The sequence below is a fragment of the Ptiloglossa arizonensis genome, chromosome 3, assembly GCF_051014685.1.
Source record: "Ptiloglossa arizonensis isolate GNS036 chromosome 3, iyPtiAriz1_principal, whole genome shotgun sequence".
Lineage (NCBI taxonomy): Eukaryota > Metazoa > Arthropoda > Insecta > Hymenoptera > Colletidae > Ptiloglossa > Ptiloglossa arizonensis.
The window spans coordinates 13,060,548-13,080,333 of NC_135050.1; the positions used below are offsets into that span (position 1 = coordinate 13,060,548).

At 32.3% G+C, this 19,786-nt stretch overlaps 3 protein-coding genes and 1 long non-coding RNA gene across 5 annotated transcripts; 1 reads left to right on the forward strand and 3 right to left on the reverse strand.

Moving 5' to 3' along the window:
• Positions 1 to 3,595: 3,595 nt before the first annotated feature.
• Positions 3,596 to 5,442, reverse strand: LOC143144769 (chymotrypsin inhibitor). The gene is made up of 4 exons (XM_076307526.1): positions 5,390 to 5,442; positions 4,690 to 4,817; positions 4,212 to 4,312; positions 3,596 to 3,826 (listed from the first exon to the last, which is right to left on the reverse strand). Exons 2-4 carry the CDS (start codon positions 4,799 to 4,801, stop codon positions 3,743 to 3,745), a joined length of 297 nt encoding a protein of 98 aa, XP_076163641.1. The 5' UTR covers positions 4,802 to 4,817; positions 5,390 to 5,442; the 3' UTR covers positions 3,596 to 3,742.
• A 225-nt stretch (positions 5,443 to 5,667) lies between these two features.
• LOC143144472 (uncharacterized) lies at positions 5,668 to 9,614 on the forward strand. The gene is made up of 3 exons (XR_012991425.1): positions 5,668 to 5,969; positions 6,051 to 6,148; positions 9,035 to 9,614. It is a non-coding gene; the product is annotated as an uncharacterized LOC143144472 (long non-coding RNA).
• Positions 9,249 to 11,479, reverse strand: LOC143144470 (chymotrypsin inhibitor-like). Of its 2 annotated transcripts, none has more exons than XM_076306909.1 (4): positions 11,006 to 11,479; positions 10,154 to 10,310; positions 9,674 to 9,774; positions 9,249 to 9,489 (listed from the first exon to the last, which is right to left on the reverse strand). In XM_076306909.1, the coding sequence occupies exons 1-4, from the start codon at positions 11,036 to 11,038 to the stop codon at positions 9,409 to 9,411; spliced, it is 372 nt and encodes a 123-aa protein (XP_076163024.1). In that variant the 5' UTR covers positions 11,039 to 11,479; the 3' UTR covers positions 9,249 to 9,408. The 2 variants fall into 2 exon arrangements, with proteins under 2 accessions (XP_076163024.1, XP_076163025.1); XM_076306910.1 differs by having other exon boundaries at positions 10,154 to 10,245; positions 10,974 to 11,479.
• A 147-nt stretch (positions 11,480 to 11,626) lies between these two features.
• LOC143144471 (chymotrypsin inhibitor-like) lies at positions 11,627 to 12,735 on the reverse strand. Its single transcript, XM_076306911.1, has 3 exons — positions 12,617 to 12,735; positions 12,055 to 12,149; positions 11,627 to 11,887 (listed from the first exon to the last, which is right to left on the reverse strand). Exons 1-3 carry the CDS (start codon positions 12,666 to 12,668, stop codon positions 11,807 to 11,809), a joined length of 228 nt encoding a protein of 75 aa, XP_076163026.1. The 5' UTR covers positions 12,669 to 12,735; the 3' UTR covers positions 11,627 to 11,806.
• Between the last annotated feature and the right edge of the window lie 7,051 nt (positions 12,736 to 19,786).

Genomic DNA, 19,786 nt, shown 5'->3' on the forward strand with positions numbered 1-19,786 from the left:
CTGCGGTCTGGGTAAAGTTTATGACGCCATTTATCATACACCCCAAAAACGAGATAATCGAAACCAGTCAACACGGTATCCTCAAAACCTTCCACATTGAAACCTCGATTCAAAACTTCCACCACGCAGGAGTGAATCTACAGGGCGGTACTATCCGAAAAGGGAGGTAATGAAAAAATGAAACGAAGATGTAAACTGACATTATTTCGCACGAAGCTTTATTCTCGAATAAATTATCGAAGATCCGCGGAGTACGGTTGCGCCTAAGGGCGTATTCTAATTCAGAGATCAGTTTTTTAGGTGCTACTTAGAATTTTGTTCAAGAACCATAAAAATATTATCGTATCGAGATTTATCGTATAATTTTGATCTATGTTTTAAGTAGTAAGCACTAATTTTTTCATGAAAAATTATTTAAAATTAAGCCGAAAATACAGCTGGTTTAGTAGTATCCCTTCAATTGAACACGTTTGCACGGTTGCTACGATTCCGGTCGTTTTTCTTATCTAAACTGTATAAACAAACATTCCGTATGTTTAACGTGAACGTGATTATCGTATCGAATCTTCACTTTGAACTCTTGCAACTTCGATATTTCTTCGAATCTCTCAATATCCATTGTCGCAGAAATATTTTCGAGGACGTGTACTTTTGGAAAATGAAATTTAAAAACAGTCGATTTCGTTTTTAAGGTTTTAGAGTAGAATACCGCTTAAATATGCTGTAGACATGGTGTTCTTTGGCGTCTTATCGTTCCCCAATACAGATTCTCGGTTTTTATCAGCCGAGAGAAAAAGTTAATTGCATTCGAACATTTGGAAACGGAAAAGTACTCTGGAAAACGTTCACAGAATTACAATGCGTACGGAGCAAGTATACTAACGATAAAATGAGAGTCGTCGCCAATAATTTTCACGTTCATAAAAAGAATTCTTGAGCAAAAAATACTTTTATCTCGTTATTCATCTTCTACTATCTAACGCAATAAATCCGAACAGCGATAAACTGCGGTGATATCTGTTAGACGTACGATTTATTTAGTATGAAAAATGTCATTTCATTTTTTTTTTTATTTATTTTTACCAACAGTTCGGTAGCCTCCTATACAAAAACGATAGCGAGGATATCGATTCGCAACTGTAGAATTCAAATTTTCATTGCGACCCGACTCTTTATTGTTGATGCAGGATCCAGCGTCGATGTAATAAAAGCCGGCACCGCGTTTTGAGGATTGGGTGAAATGGAGGGATGAATTCTTTATCGTTTCGGATAAATCTCTTCTGATGCGCGACGGAATAATCGGTCTTCCATTCTTAGAAAAAAAATCTGAAAGAAATTGTATCGACGAAAGTTGCGCAGAAGGAGATTGTTTTAACTGTAGTATAGATCTCGTTCATCATATTCGTGTGAAAGGTCCAAATTATTACACGAGGATACACGTTCATCCCGTATCAATTCTCGTGACGTTAAAAAACTTTTGGATATGATCGAATGATTCCAGTCCCTTGAAATAACGAATTTTAAGGCTATCATGGGGAGAAAGAAAGAACAGTCTTAAATTAAACGAAATGTGTTCCTGCGAGTAAGTAGAATGGAGAGAACGTTGAGTGATTTTGCATTTTGTAGCTGACTATAACGTCTGATCCAATACTCTTGGAAGATCTTTTATATCCGCGGTATACAATCCAGATTGAGACTCGCAGGAATCATATAGACGCTCAATCTGCATTAGAACGAATAATCTATTTTGGCATTTTCCTATGAGATCATATTCGGGTCTATCGATACGAAAATTAAATTTTTCCACAAATTTCTAAAAGTATTGAACGAATTTGAAAGTTTTTACTACAATTCCCTCTCGTATAAGTTGACGAAAGCACATACGTGTAACGATTCAATAATTCTTTTCCGATATTATTCCAAGCATGAAACGATATGGTTGGAATTAGTTATCGTTGTACGAGGAAAGCGCATACATCGATTTAAATATTTCTACGCGAATAAGCTTTTAAAGCTTCTCTCGGGGTGTGCCTATTTCTTGATGTATGTACGTCGAATCGTTTTAAAAATATAACGCATCGTGTTCCGCACGATGAATATTCTTTGGTGTCTTCGTTGTAATAAATTCGTATATCATTCGCCACAATTTCGAGCGATATAATCCACTTTCGATTTGCAAGCACTACGCAGAAACTTTAGACGGATGATGATTAAGAATGCAAACAGTTACATAGCCATCTCCATTTGCAAACTTGATAAGGTATGTCCCGATATGTAGCTGGATGTTCTTCGTAAACACGGTAGTTGCTGCTATGTATCGTTAACATCCTTGCTTATGGTACAACATAAATTAATGGTTTTGGAACTTTGTTCGCTTAGAGAATCACATGTCTGGCAAACTACAAATCGTTTATCTAGATATTTCATCGTTATACTTATTTTACCATATTTCACGCCGTCACAAGTGAAACATAATTCGATATATCGGAACTCGAAAGTATTGACGCTGTTTTTAATACCAAATAAAGTAAATGAAAACTATTTTTAGGTGCAGATAAAGAATCTTAATAAATAATTATATATACATATATAATTGTTAATATAAATTATAATTATATATTATATTATATATATATATATATATTATTCCGAAATTAAGGGATGTTCTACTTATTTAAAATTCGAACGGAATCAATGTTTTTCAATAAATTTTCATCTTAAGAACCGATTAAATTTTGAGCAGATAAATGAATATCTCTTGTAGTTATTTGATTTTTCTCATACACGTACATTCAGTATAAATTTTCCTTATATTTTCCCTAATAAGGAAAAAGTTAAACGAAATCTTATTCACTGTATATTTAAATCCCATTTTGTTTTATGAGCAATATTGTGATGTATGTAATTTGTCCCCATTAAATTTTAAGTAAAATGAGAATGGAATCATTTTCGTTAGAGAAACTTCTCCAATCCGTAAGTTAATGTCAACTGGTACCTGTGCCTTATCGTTTTCGGTTACGAATCATTGGACACTAGGAATGTATCGAACTCTATATGTGAAACTCAGTAGTCTCTGAATATCTCAGTTTCAAGCAGAGATGCAGAAAAAGACTACTAAATTCAATAATGCAAATATTGTATCATATAATTTAATAAAATTATGTTTATTATTCACCACTTTTCTACCGCTTGCCAGTTATAACAAAACGTAACAGTAGATTCATAAAGCTACAGCCCTTACGTTTCTCAGACACATGCACTGTACGTATGAGTTTATAACTTGAGAGAACATGTACAATGTTACATTCTGAAAAACGACGATATAAAATATTTTTTGTCATACCTAACTTTCAATGGCTTTGGACTCTACTGAGGCTATTATGTTCATCGTAACAGTCGTTATCATAAACAAAGTGTAAACATATGAAATTTTATTTAAAATAACAGAGATGATCCTTCATTTTTTTAAAGAACTTCACGTAAAAAGAACATATTGCCATCATATAGTTCTATAGTTTTCAACATGTTGAAGATGTTGATCATTGAAAGATATACTCTCTATGTAAATTAGTCCTACATTTAAAGGTTTATTTATTCTTCATAATACAGAAAAAGGATGCAAATACAATCTGTTTTCTACAGAATACAATATATTTTTAGAAGTAGTCAAGTGACAAGATACTTGTTAAAGTGTAGTCTTCGCTATTTGTCGTTACAATGGATAATTGAAACATTCGACGAGTTATTTACATTCACTCGGAGGAATGCATTTTCCGCATTTACTTCTTACTAAGCCTTTTCTGCATTGGCAGCCAATAACACATTGCTGAAACACAAGTTGTTACGTGATTAATACTACTTATATATAGCAGATTAATAATCGTATGAACCAGAACTTGCGAAACATTTATATTAAAATAAAATTGGTAAATATTTATTACCGAAAAGGTTAATTTCAATTAAGAAGTTAATTAAAGGATTGCGAATGAACAATTACGGTATTGTTATTTAACGTACAATCAGAACAAAATAATATGACCATTCGTGCAAATTGCACTAAAGTTAAAAGCGATAATCGTGATTTGTATGACTTGCAGCTAAGGAATAAACCACAATCCAGTAACATTTGTCGCATCGATTGTAGAAATGAAATTATGAACTTTTCAAACGAGTTTTACGCAACTATAGTTATATAAGATTCAAATACTAACTAATGTGCATATTGTAGGGTAAGGTTTTTCACAGGTTGGTGGGCAGGCAGTACCACACTCGTTCCAAACCTCATGCGGTGGGCATTCATGGCTCGTAGCCGCTGTTTTGATTAATCAAATAATTTATTAAAATTTGTATTACTTGTACAATGATACGGTATTGTGTGTAATAATAATTTATAAAATACAGTTTTCAGAACCACAGGTATTTGCATTGTTTTACTAATTCGTCCATATGTTCTCGAAAATAACTCAAGTATTAAAAATTCATACCATCATAAAAGAAGTATTCAATAATTTTTAAAATTACTTTTGAACAGATATGAATTAACTTTATATTTGATACATATTACAATTACAATTTGGGTGCATTACTACATTGCCATATGGCGAAAGTAAAACACTTTTACGAACTGTGCTTGTACGTTCTCAATATTTAAAGTGTCTTAGAAACTATTTTATCGATTCGACTACTTACTGGTAGCAAAAATCGCTAAGATAGCGAACAAGATGAGAAGACGATGGGACATGTTGATTGTATGTGCTGCTGGTAGAACGTTTCCAGTGAACTTAATGAGGGTTGATAACATGAAACCATTTTTATACCTGTACAGATCGTCATGTTTATGCTTCTGCTGTTTGCATCTGGTTCAAATAAAGCAAACAATAATGCAGCACAAATATCCTCAAGAAAAAAGGCAAATGATTTTATTTGCATTCTTCTCATTGTCAGTTTACAAATTGATTTACTTTGTTTTTTATGCATTATTTATCCATATAAGGTAAGAAAGATACTTACTAATCTTAATAATAAGAAAAAATTTAAGTTAAAGTTAAAGTACATTTTGTATCACGAAATTTTAACAAATTTCCTACGATCGACATCTGGAAATTCATCTGTGAAAGCAGCAATAAATATATTTTTACAGGATTCTGTTGCTCTTGATTAGACATGGAAATTTTGCTAAATGGTTCCTAGATTTCTCCAAATCTGATTGAACTAGATGTCTATAGTCATATAAGATTGTGCGTGACAAAAAAAGGTTCAATTGCAACGTAATACTCGATAACATGAAAATGCAAATTAAAAATATATTTTAATATAATAATTTGAGGTAATTGGCAATGGTTTGGAATAGTTTCAGTGATATTTCTGAACATAGCACGTCATGACCTACCTGTTGAAATTAATAAATACATATTGCACATAAAAACACTTGAGTAATCTTAAAGAGCATTTATTCATCCGTCTATGTCTCATATCTTTTATTACTTCATTTCGCAGTATGTACGCACATGTCTTACTGAATTAAGTTCTTATCACTTATTGTTTCGCACGATACTTCAATAAATTTACATTTGAAATATGATTGTACATTACTTGTTGAAATACTTCGTTGCACCGGAGAATCGCAGTGTAGTTAAGCCTTTTGAAGGCATTCTAAGAAAACTTTTTATGCACATAATATAAAAGTACGTTATAAGTAATAGACGAGATTCTTCGATTTAAAAATGCAATTATTACAAAATTTGATAACTAATTTTGTAAATTGTCACTCAAGAAATATACGATAGAATCCGCTCATGAATATTTCTTAAAAATTGATTTAGATCTTAATAGTGCCGTTTACTCGAGTAAAACTCATATTTGTAAATAGTTTCCTTCCATAGTGTTACAAATATACACTATGGAATGTTCAGTATGAACTGTTGGTTTCAATTAAATACAGCGAAAATTATATTACATCGACTACATTTGTAAGTACACAATTCGTATAACATATTTAAATTAAATTATAAAAGAAACATTATTTAGAAATAACATTACTTAATTTGCAGATATTCTTTAATTTTTTATGCCTCATGGATACGTATGTGTTTGTAAGGTCAGAAGCAGAAACTCACAATTGGAAGTCCTAAAGGTCGTTTGTGCCTTGGTGAGTAATAAAAAATGGTACCTGGCGTAAAATAAAGTGTAAATAATATAAATAATTCATAATCGACATGAAAATTTGTGGAGGAACTATACGTAGTTAACTATGTAAATCTTACTACATATATCTATATTAGACTTTCGTTGTCGTAATATCAACAATTCATTTATCGTCGCTCCAATATATTTATATGACCGTTATATTTAAGGTAGACCTCGTTAAATTACGAGAACTTTAATAAATGATAATCATAGTGCATACTATTAAGGTATTGTTTGCTTTGACCCCGATTGTTATCACAAAAGTGCAACTGTGTGGGTGAAGCCATCAGTAGGTTGATGCCTGCGGGAGAGCAGTTTACTTTAGATGCAGGTTAGCAACTTGTAGCTTGAAGTTATCTCTTCTCCAGGGATGTGTTTTAAGTAGCGTTCGATATCGTCTACGTGAAGTGTTAGAATTAATCGAACTAACCAAATTATTCCAGAGAAGAAGGAAACGTTCAATGAAAACATTAAAGGGTAGGGCACGATTTCGGAAAAAAATTTCACAACTTTAAACATTTAAAATATTATTTCATTCTGTAATATATGTACATGTATATAGAATAACATCCTAAACTTTCTTCTCATTTTTATAAAATTTAATGATTTTACACTAAGAGTTCGAATGTATAATGAACTACGTGCGATTAAGCAAATTGTACAGGTTTTTATCATGGTACAAAAGTAATAGTAATGGAAGTGCAGGGAAATGTATAAACATATTATAAACATATGTACCAATTATATAAAACAGAAAACGAAAGATTGATCGTTTGCACTAATGTCAAAACACATACACGTTTAAGACGAATGGAGTAGAATATAAATTACATGAATATGTAAACGTATATGACACATTGCCGGTTCTTTTAATGCACTTTCTGTAGTATGAACAACATCAAAGGAAGGACATTAGACATCTGTTTAAATACATTGTTTTTTCAAGAGAATAACTTTATTGCATTAATTGGGTTAAATTGAATAGAAGAATTCCATTTAAAATAAAACTAACGATCTTAAGGTGTTCTTGGCACTTGCACCTGAAACCAGAAAAAATTACCACTATATCTGCCCTGTAAAATGAACATCTTCCGTCTCAAACATTCTTTTCTATATTTGAAAATAGACGAGTTATCCAGATGATATGGATGGTTTTAAATGTCCTACCCTGTGTATGTACATGAAACGCAAAATATACATAAATTAATGAAACTTTGTACATAGATATTGAATCGAAACATATTTGACCTCTATTCGGCAGTTTGCTTACACGCTCAATACTTTACGAGACATTAAGCAATAAAGATCATAATTCGCTCCTTGGTTCTTCAAGTATTTATGGCATCATTATTCTTTTAACTGAAACGATGGCTCAGAGGCTGTGGTCGAAACTTCCTAACTGCACGGCATCGGTTCAAATTTTGTTATGATAGAATTTTTTCTCACACTTTATTTTAATCTATATGTAATCATATTTTCGGCATTGAAATTAATCTCTCACATTGTATCTTCATCTTTAACCGCTTACGAAAGACCAATTAAAATTCGTGGGTCCAAAAGTGATAAAAAAGGAAAAATGTTATTTTAGAAATGCTTTTCATTATTGGGAAAACTATTTGTCAGAAAAAAAAAATAATTACACATCCTGCCTCTGAAATTTTAGTAACGAAGAATCATAAAAGATAATTATTTATGATGCATTTTCATATATGTGACAAAAAGTGGAGAAGTAACAGTTATAATTAACAATTCATTTTAAAATTATTTTTCATCTGCATAGAGAATAAATCTTAAATATTTTTATGATTTCTGTAATTTTATTCCTAACACCTATATTTGATATACAGTCTATATTGAAACTTCTTAGAAAGAGTAAAGGAATGTGCTCCACACGAAGAAAACTTTATTATATATTCATTAATATTATTATTTTCGAAGATTAAAAATGTTATATAAGAAAACAATTTTTTAAATTTTTTCTAAGAAGAAGAAATTTCTAAGAACAAGTTGTAAATAATCTATGTTACTTTTCTGTTACTCGGTGATAAAGAAACTTGTCGGGACAGCAAGAAACGAAAGAGAAAAACGTGCTATCTTGGTTTTATGTTTATCGTAAAACGTTGCTATTAAAAGTGACAAAATTTTATTTGGAAAAATGTTTATTTGCATTCGGATTCACGTACATTGCTCCCTATCTTGTTTGCATTTGATTAGCAACTTTAGATACTTGCGTTTTTGTCGTGTTTAACTTTAATTTACGAGAAAGTTGATTGTTTACAATTTTTTGTTCCTGGAAGAATCAAGCAAGTCTTCCTTGTAAGTTTTACATATGTGATAATACGTACAAAAAGTGATTAACAATTAAAATCAGTCCCATGTTGTGTAAAAAAAGAAAACATATATACTTATAAATAAACAAATATATATGTATATAAAATTATTATATATTTATATAGAAATATATGTACAGTCATTTAGATATAGTTATATATAAAACAACAAACAAAATATTTATTCGAATGTTTTTTATTTAAACAAAATGAAAAATGTGATAATATTCATATATACATTAATTATAAAAATGGAAACAGATTGGAATGGTGTTGTAGCGTCGGACAAAGACCATCAATTATTATTTTCGAAAGTACAATTTCTTTAAAGTTCGAATAATTATTCAGTGTCTATTTCTGAAATAGTAAAACTTTAAATTTTATACAAAAAGTTGTCATTCTTGAATAAGTTATACTAATATAATTTATTAGTTATTAAGAGAATTTATAAAAATAGATAATATAATTATTGAATCAAATTTTGTTTAGATATTAATCATAGTCAAATTTTATGGTAGATGAAACGTAAAAAGATTAAAATGAAAATGTGAAGTCTGGAAAATTACGAATCGTTAAACATACGTAGTAAATTACCAACGGAAGGAGAGGCGTCCGCTAAAGAAAATAGAGAAATAAGAAAAATCAGAACATCGAGATAAATTGTCTACGTAATAAACAAGAGGAGAGTAAAATATTTCTTGCGTAAAAATTTTAAATATGGTATACAAAAAATAAAATGTTACGAAAACGTTTATTCAAATCTTAAATAAAAACATAAAACCTTGGAAGGATGCTTTTTTCATACAATAAGATAATTTTTGTGAAAATAAGCAAGGCAGACCAATTACGACTTTCTAATATACATTGATTCTTGAACAATTTCTTTTAATGGTTAACAGGCGGAAGGAGGAACACACTTTCCTGCGTTGTTTCTTAAGAAACCTCTTTTACAAGTACAGCCCGGAACACATAACTGAAATAAAAAATTTTAGAATTACAATTAATTATAGACAACAATATGAATTGCATATGTCCATACATCTGACAAGCTGCAAATATGTAGTGTCAAATTATAGTGAATAAAATTGAAATTATGTCGTACAATGATATTTATTTTTTCTTCTCTTCAATGTCGTAAGTATAATTTAGGTACTTACGTCAATACAAATTTGTGGCTTAGGGTTTTTACAGGTTGGTGGGCAGGCAGAACCACACTCGTTCCAAATCTCATTCCGTGGGCATCTTTGGCTCGCATCCGCTGTTTTGATTAATCAAGTAACTTATTAAAATTTGTATTACTTGCACAGTGATACGATATTTCGGGTAATAATAATTTATATAAAAACAGTTTTCAGAACCACAGGTATTTGCATGATTTTACTAATTCGTCCATATATTCTCAAAAATAACTCAAGCATTAAAAATTCATACCATCATAAAAGAAGTATTCAATAATTTTTAAAATTACTTTTGAACAAATATGAATTAATTTTATATTTGATATATATTTCAATTACAACTTGGGTGCATTACTACATTGCCATATGGCGAAAGTAAAACATTTTTAAGAACTGTGATTGTACGTTCTCAATATTTAAAGTGTCTTTAAAAACTATTTTATCAATTTGGCTACTTACTGGCAGCAAAAATCGCTAAGATAGCGAACAAGATAAGAAGACGATGAGACATGTTGACTGTATGTGCTGCTCGTAGAACGTTTCCAGTAAACCTAATGAAGGTTGATAACATGAAACCGTTTTTATACCTGTACAGATCGTCATGTTTATGCTCCTGCTGCAATTGTATTTCGTTTGATTAAAGCAAACAGTAACACATCACAGCTAATAGATAGCAAGAGGAACACACTTTTTTACTTGTTTCACATATCTGAAACAGGGAGTGTCTCATAATTAAAATTAATTACGGAGAATAATATGAGGTACATATGTCCATACGCCTGACAGTGTAAATATTTAATATTGAATATATTCACTTCGGTCAATACATGACGTACAATGGTATTTACTTTTTCTTCTCTTTTTCTTAATCTCGCTACAAAGTCCAGGCTTAGGGTTTGCACAGGTTAGTGAGCAGCCATTGCAAAAGATTTTAATTTCTAGTCTGTAGTTTCCAATTTAATATCAGTTACAAAAAATGAAAGAAGGAAAATACATAAATTAAAAACAGGATTTTCTTATTCTTTCGTAAGGAACAGTTGTTATCTATTAAATATGAGATGAAAATGTATACGTTGCGAGGCGTTAAAACATTTGATGTAGATATCTGTATATGTAAAATTTAACATAAAAAAATTAATTTTCCCTATTGAAGATTCAAGGAGAAACCCTGTCTACTGATAACTAATTATATCTCTCTTGTTGAATATTTGCTGCAGAATAAAGTAACCTAGATTAAGATAACTCAAGCATAAAATACGAATCTCATTAACATTCGTACCTCGTAATGAAAAATTCTCGTCTTGGTTTTACCTCTTGTGCAAAAGTACAGCTCTTGTTACCCATTCTCTATAGGATAAACTAATACCAAACAATAACAAGATGTCGATACTGTAAAAAACGAATGAGATAAATAAAAGACATTACATTTTGACTGCTACAACTGACAAAAATTTAAATCTAAGTACTTATATGTGTATTCGAATTCTCGTATAATTTCCTTCAGCTTATTTATGTTTCATTAACAAATTCTCAAATTTTCGTTTCTGTCTTGTTTCATTAACCCAGTAATGAAATATTTCTCTGTTCTGAGATAAGTTCACTTAATTATTAATAAGAACAATAATTTCACTTGATAAATTCTCACGAGTAGTAACATAGAATAATTTTACATACAATGTACGTGGTAAAATAGAAATGATAAATAGCAATATAACTTATAAGCAAGTGTTCGTACATGTGAAAGCTAGGTTTCTTGTTGCATAAACTGTTTAAAAACGTATACATAAAAAAAAGTATGTTACTCACGAAGAAAGTGAAATTAATTAATAAATATAGTATTGAGCAACTGAAGAATTAAATTAAATACTTTGTCACTTTTCAACAGTTCCTTCTAAAATTGCATCTTTTCAGTTTGGTATTAAGAAAATAAAGTTTAGTAAAAACTTGTTTATTCAAATGTTATATGTTTATTTCAGCGTTATAATGATTGAACCTCAAAAGCAAGCTCTTTATAGACAACAAAATAAGACTATGAAAATAGTCGAAATGTAGGCCAATTCTAGGAGTACAGCTTCTTAACGTACATTGATTCTGGCGCAATAATTTCGATGGTCAACAATCAGCAGGGCGAACGCAGCGTCCGGAATTGTTCAATAAATAACCTGGTTTACAAAAACAACCCGAAACACATACCTGAAATACAAAGTGTTTCATAATTAAAATTAATCGTAGAAAACTGTCGCTAGATTAATCTGAATTGTATCAGCCAGGAAAGTTTGCATACAAGTTTGTATACAATTTGAAATTGCAAATTTAATGTTAGAAATATATCATAAATATATTATAATTTAGGTACTAACCGCTATACAATTTTGGGGTTCAGGATATTCACAGGTTTGTGGACAAGCAGTACCACAACTATTCGCGATCGCATTTTCTCCGCACGATGAAGCCGCTGTAATTGATTAAAATTCATATTTTTATAGAACATATATTATTTGTTCTAAAATTCCGTATATGCGTTTAACAATAAATCGAGCTTCAAAACATAATCTGACTTCTACCCTTAGTATCAGTTATATTTTCTTTAACCTCAAAGAAAGAGAGTATATCACTTATTATTGATTAGCATTTATACTCACTAATGCAAGAAAAATTTACTTGATCACAATTCAGAAGGGATTTTAAGCTTTAGTAACACTGGTAGCTTGTTTGCTAATTCAGCAGTAAAAATATTATTGTAACAATGTGAAATAAATAAGTTACGTAAGTAAAGTTACGTAAGTTTCTTAGGTTGAATAACAAATCGGTAATAAAATAAAAATCGATGAATCACTTAACAACGTGAACACTTTGACGAATTAAGCATTTATCGTACAATATAAAATTCCATCTGAAAATCAGCAAACACGTGTTACTCACTGGTAGAGAAAATTGTCAGGAGAGCGAACAAGGTAAGAACCAGACGAAACATCTTGAGTTTATATGTTCCTCGTAGATCACTTCCACTGTAACTGATGATAATTCGAATGGTTGTACTTTTATATATCATCAAATCCTCTTATATTTCTCTCTATCAAGTTTACGTTCGATTAGCGAATAGTCTTACCGCGATTCTCGTTCCCTCAATTAACATGATCGTAACACGTATTTCCCCATTGCGAAATAAGGAAACTTGTTATCGGATATAATATTATTCAAGACGGTACAGCAATACTCGTATGTATTGTTAGACCATAATTGCATCGTTGATACGAGGGATATCAACATGGTCGCATGTCCAAATGACAAGTATATAGTCCAGAGAGTTTAGATTAGAGTATCGTTTGCAGGGAGAGAGTGAACGAGTCCTAAGAATACGTACAGAGTTCAGGACGCTTGGGGATACGTGACATGATTGTGCGAACAGTTTGAAAGTGTAGTAGAATTGAGAAATGAGAGTTTTCGTCAGTTACGACTGGAGTGTCTTCGTGTGGAGTTTGTTGAGAACTAAATCTGTTGAACGGGAACAGTGCTTTTTAGAGAAACTTTAAAGCGGTATATTTCAGTGAAGTGTACATACAGTAAGTCGTCGACGTTTAGTCGAGAAATAGGTGTAACTTTCACACTTTAGTTTTCATTCCCTTGTTAGCTTTCATAAAGCTTACTTACGCTGAGTTAACTTATGAGGGAGCCGCTGGCTTGTTTTTGGCCAGCTCTTTAGTAACGTGCGGTACTTCTGACAACGTATATGTGTGCGGATAAGAAATAATTATTGGAAGGAGAAACAAACGCGGGAGAAGCCTCTAAGTGCATTTGACAATGCTGTTGCAATGTCGACGTGTCCGGAAGATCGATTTACATATTCGTACATTTGTCAGTTTGAAATGTATTTTTTTTTTCGAACAAAATTATTTGTCTCTAAAGAGGTTAAGGGGAAATTAAAAACGTCCTCGTTTCTTCTAAATAGAATAACATAGTTCCTTAAGATGAATAAGTTATCGATTCAACCACTAAGAATTCACATTTAACTTTTAAAAAGATTTCGAATATATTATTTCAGGCAAATAAATGGTTTTCTTAGGAAAAGTTCGTTTCGTTCCAAGTTACTATTGGACTCCTCGGTGAGGCTTGTCCAGCAACCTTTGACCCCTCATGGAATCGTTTTCTTGATGAAACTTGCGAAAAACGGGTCAAGCACTCAACCATCTAGTGGTTTTATTGCTGGGCAAGCCTTACCCAAGAGTTCACCAGCAAGTTAGGATGAAACAAACTTTTCTTGTAGAAACCACCTGTTTCCTTTAAAGGACATTTTGTAAATTTTCTTAAAAATAGATATGCTTCGTTGTTAACGAATGAATGCTTACTTACAAAACTGTTTAGAAACTGATCATGTTACTTGGAACGTAACTAATAGATATATCTATTAAATCTACGTCATTTCGTACAATTATTAGGTGATCCTTCGAGCAATTTAGGTGGTATTGTTTGTGCAATAATTAATTCTGCAATTAAGAAAAGATCGCGGTGTGGTCTTAACACAATTACTGCATCGTTATCTTATCTCGTGTACATTTTATCATTGTGTCCATATCATTAATAAACGCAGCCATGTTTATTAATGATACTTATTTTATAATTTTACGTGCGAATCATTCTTTTATTTATCCTATAATTAAATTTTTGTAACATTTCTAATTCTTAATCATTCCATTGTGATGATAATAATCGTATTCTAAATCGAATTATATTTCACAAATAAATTCATATTAATTCCACGCCACGACAAATATATCATTATACATTATTCGTGAGAAAGACGGTTTCTCGCTAAATAAATAAAATAATCTCACAGTATCTATGAAGATAATTTATGTTTTGACACATGTGTTTATTTAGAACCCTTCTTTTGAAGACGCATTTTCATTTGTCGCAAGAGTGATATTATTGAAGAATTCTTCAAGAAGAAAATAGATGCAATATAATAGAAAATATACGGGAACATGTGGAAAAAGGTATGAATCGTAAAAAGAGTCATACGACCCTATTTAAATATCTATAGACCCAATTTCTGTAGAAAAAATCTCAATCCCTTATTTTTATAAAACTATTTAGCTTTTATGTTAAGCGTACAACAAAATCGTTCGTCATAATTTACTAATCATGTTGTTATGACATTTAAGCGAAAATATCACTTGCGCAAATAATTCGTTGAATCGAGGAAAAAACATATTGTGCATTTCATTGTACAATGATTTGAGTATATTTTGTACGAACATCTGGTTACGAAGATATGTATAAAAACACAATCTGTTAAAAATATAATGTAAAAATACCTGAAGAACAATATTAGATTATAACATCTCATGAAAGTTTTCGATGATAAAAGAACGATATTTGCCCAAGTTTCTTATTTGTTTCTAAAAAAATTGTTTCACAAGGAAAGTTCACGTAATAATGTTAAGTAGCGAAGTGAAAAAATTGCAACATTGGTCGGTTGTCGCAAAATAATATATATAACAAGTTATGGTTATTTTCAGAAATTTAATAATTCGTTTGTCAATAATGATATTTATACAACGAATTCATACGTATTATTCGTTAAGTCTTTAAAGATGATACTTTTACGACTTTGTACAATGGGAAACAACAGAATGCAGTCATCAATTCATCCTTATAATCTGTATCGACAATTGTGTAATCTAAACGGTGTACTCGAAGCTCTCATATCACTGCGTTTAAAGTATATTTAAACTATAGTTTTTTGTTTATAAAAAGGAATTACATTCTATCATGATAATTCTAAATATCATAACCCAAATATATTTCTGCTTGCCTTGGGCTGTTGGGAATTCAAAGGAGGGTATCTAAAGGTTATCATTCCTGCCGTACGGGATGAGAAAATTACGTATCACTAACATCGTAGATACATATTTCACAGCTCAAAACTACTTAAATCGATGATACTTGAGTATAAATTTATAAACAGTTCTGCAAACATGTAGATGTAAAATACATTTAACACTACTTCACGACATTATGACAGAGTTCGTTAAGAATGGTTCGTTAATGATATTACTGAAAATGATACGAGATGCTTCTCACACGATATCTAATGAAATATCGAAAGTGTTCAACAATTTCAGAAGTTTTTAAAATTTTGCCGAAGTGTTCTCAATAACATGCCTCAAATAGTGAAAATAACACCGTTCATTGATTTTCTCCCATACACAGTGGATCCATTCGATGAAACTGCTAGTGGTACAGGTTAAACGTATTTATTTCCGTAATATATCGACGAACTTAGCAAATGAAAAGCAAAAGTAAACATTGGACTAACGCGAGCAAAATAATACTACTAGTATGCACGTGATCGAGAGAAACAGCAATGCGATTTGACCAGAATTTACTGCGAAACTTAAAGCTTGAAATTTTACATATTGATGCTCCAACAAACAGAATTTCAGTTTATAATTACCAAATGGAAATGGTTTCACATTTTAAAAAAACAAATTCCCAAAAATTTTCTAAGAAAAACTCAAGTGAATTTATACCGATCGGTTGCAAATTAATCCCTAATATTTGCTTTATTTCGATAACAAATCTTAGTGGATCTGGTATTTAAATTATTTAACTGCTTGATTGACACCATGAAGTTTGGAAAATTGGATTAATTTATTAACACGAAACAACTGACACAATTAAACATATTAATTAACGAAAGGAGCCATTTTCAGTAAACTCGCGATGAAAAATACCTTTCCTTCGCTCTGTTCTTGTTATAGTCAATATCAAACATACGAACAGATACTGAAGGAATTCAATTGAACATCAAAACTTCCGTTTGTTTACGCCGGCAGCGTTACTGGGAAGCAATTTTAAACGTGTTTCTGTTTCAGTTGGGTTTATTTCGCTAGGCAATTACATTTAAACGTGGTTTTATAAAAGGTTATGTAGACTGAAAAAAAGAGGAAGAACGTATCATAGTTTTGGAAACAAACTAATTGCGTTTAACACTATCTACAAAACGTTAATTTGTTCAAAGAGTTGCGGTTTTGTTTTGTTTTTTTGTTTGTCTCATTAAATGTTCTTATAAATGCATCTGCGTATAAATCTGGTTTACTGCAATACTTATTAAATCCCTTTATAATTATATTGCATTGGATAAACTTTATCATATTAATATTTAATTAAATGTTAACGAGAAAACAATAGTTATGTTTTTATAATCGATTCTACGGAATTATAAAATTGAATTCTGTTAAATCTTTTGAGAAGATTAATTGTATTTCAAAATCAGCTAAAACGTTTTCTTTCAAACATTCGACTAACTTATTTAGACTTTTTCAGTTAATTGAATTATCTAGTTCAAAATTTTTTACACGCATTAGATGAAATTCAATATTTTTCATAAATTTCCTGCGATCTAAATAAATGCTGTATTGCGAGAAAATTTCAATCCTTCGCAATGTTTTTAATACAATATTTTTCGTCCCGAAATAAGATAATGACGTAACGATTTTCAGAAAATTTAATATCAAAATTCAGTAGTGCATCATTCGTTACTGATTTTGTTCATACACCAGCAGAGTCTAAAAATGTTTAATTAGGAAGCCTGTTGTTCTAAGAAACGGTTCTGCAGATATCTATTTCGCTGTGCGTGGGTGTGTCAATTGTCACTGAAAAAGATACCCAGGACCAAGGAATCACGATTGAGAAAGGTGCGACTGTTTTCAAGTCTCTCAGACACATATAAAAGCTACTGAAGCGCAAATTATGATCTCAAAAGCGCTGTCGTATAAACCATATACAAAGTGAAACGCATTTAAAGTGATAGATATTTCATCGTTCGAAAAGCAACATCCTGAGCGAAATAAAAGAGTTTAGCAGTTTCTTAAAGTTCAGTGATTTACAAAAGCGTGAATTCAATATTGTCTGGCGCTACACATCACTGCGCTCCACCTTTATCGAAACATTTATTTCAGTACCTGATGTCGTCGTTCAGATACTGAAATATCTTGGAATAAAGTGTGTTAACGAATCAAACAAGTTTATTATAGTCCATTCGTTATATCCTACGTAAAGTTATGTGTTATCTAATCTCTAGATATTTACAGTTTATTAGGAAGTTCGCAATTATTTCTAAAAAATCAATTCCTATAGACAAATTAATCGTTTATAATGCATAAATAAGATCCATATAGTAACATTAATATTCGGAACATTCATAAATGTTAATTCCAAGCACATAGAGAAACAAACATTCACTGAAACCCTGCGTTTTCATAAATTTTAGCAAAAGTTCAGAAATTCATTCGAAAATCCCGCAAACTTTAAATTCGCAGAAATTCTTGGAATTTGACGTTATTTCTAAGAATCCGTGAAAAAAGAATACCTCCTCGCACATCATGTACTCCTGATATCAGAGTCTCGAAGTCGACGAAACATTTTAGCAGAAGTTCAGAAATTCAATCAAAAATCCTGTAAAATCTCAATTCGCGAAAATTCTTGGAATTTGACGTCATTTCGAAGAATCCGCGAAATCGTGCCGCTTCTTCGCATATCATGTGCTTTTGATATCAAGAGTCCCAAAATCGCACATTTTCTAAAACTTATGTCCAAATTTCAGGCCTTGGTATCGGGAGAACATTGTTGCCGAGGAAGTATTCATTTCGAATATTCAAAATTACGTCATTTCCAAAGAATTCAGCGTATTGGAACTTGTAAATCTCTACCTTTGTCTTAGTATTCGAGATCAGGTGGAGGGAATGGGAGCAATAAATGGGAAGAAGAGCAACTCATGTTATACTTAATGAATTTATTGAAATGCATTAGAGTTACATTCATATTGTTACATTTGACAAAAGTATTTGGTCTTTTATGCTCGTTACAGCAGTGTTTAGTACTAAAGTGTTCAATTGTTTCTTACATATTAACTAAGTATTCTAAATTCGCAGCCAATTAGCTCGGTATTACCGGCGACGAAAAGTTATTGTTTATCGCGAGTAATACCGATTACCAGGTCTCACCACGTGGAGGTTGCTGCGAGCGGAGACCCGGAGAGAGATAGATGGAATCAAAGTTCCATCGATCTCCCTCGACACGCGATACAAACGAAGATACTAAACCAAAGAGATGGAAGGAATCAATGTTCCTTCGATCTCCTCGTTTAGTTCTGCCGAGCAATTACATCATGGAAAAATTAGGTAAAATTGGGAAAGACGCGACACGAACCGTGCAGTTGGTCCTACTAGGTCTATCCCGTTTCCCCTCCGTGGTTCCGATTCCAGAGAAAACGAACGACGCCTACCACTCCCCTAGAGGAGTGCCCCGTTTCTCCATCTTTACGACGAGAGGGTCTTATTTTGGAGGCTTTCGCAGGGACCGGCAAAAATGCCTACTCCTGTGCTCGCAACATGCCCCCTCTGGAAGCGGACACACCGGAAGAGACGGCGATAGACCGTTCGGACTACTTACACGGCCGGCCACTTGCTTGTACAAGAAGCAGTGGTGACCGGACCGAGGAACGAGGAAGCGAGCAAAACTAAGCTAATGATTGGATAATTGCTTGGCAGATCACACCCTTAAAACTAACTTATTCTAACTGCAGAGATAGAAGGAATCAATGTTCCTTCGATCTCCTCGTTTAATTCTGCCGAGCAATTACGTTATGGAAAAATTAGGCAAAATTGGGAAATACGCGACACGAACCGTGGAGTTGCTCCTACTAGGTCGGTCCCGTTTCCCCTCAGTGGACCCGATTCTCAAGGATACGCGCGACGCCGTCCACTCCGTGGAGTGCCCCGTTTCTCCCAACTCCGCGTCAGGAGCCACGCAGAGCGTGGACCTGACCCACGGAGGATGACGAAGAGAGGGTCTTGTGGCACAAGGGCTTCCGCAGGGACCGGTGCGAACACCTGCCCCTGTGTTCGCAGCATATTCTCTCTCAAAGCGGACGCACCAGAAGAGACGGCGATCGAGCGTTCGGTCCACCTCCACGGCCGGTCACTTGCTTATGCAACAAGCAGAGGTGGCCGGACTGAGATACGAGCAAGCGAGCAAAAAGAAGCTAAAGATTGGATAATTGCTCGGCAGATCACAGATATTCGTACA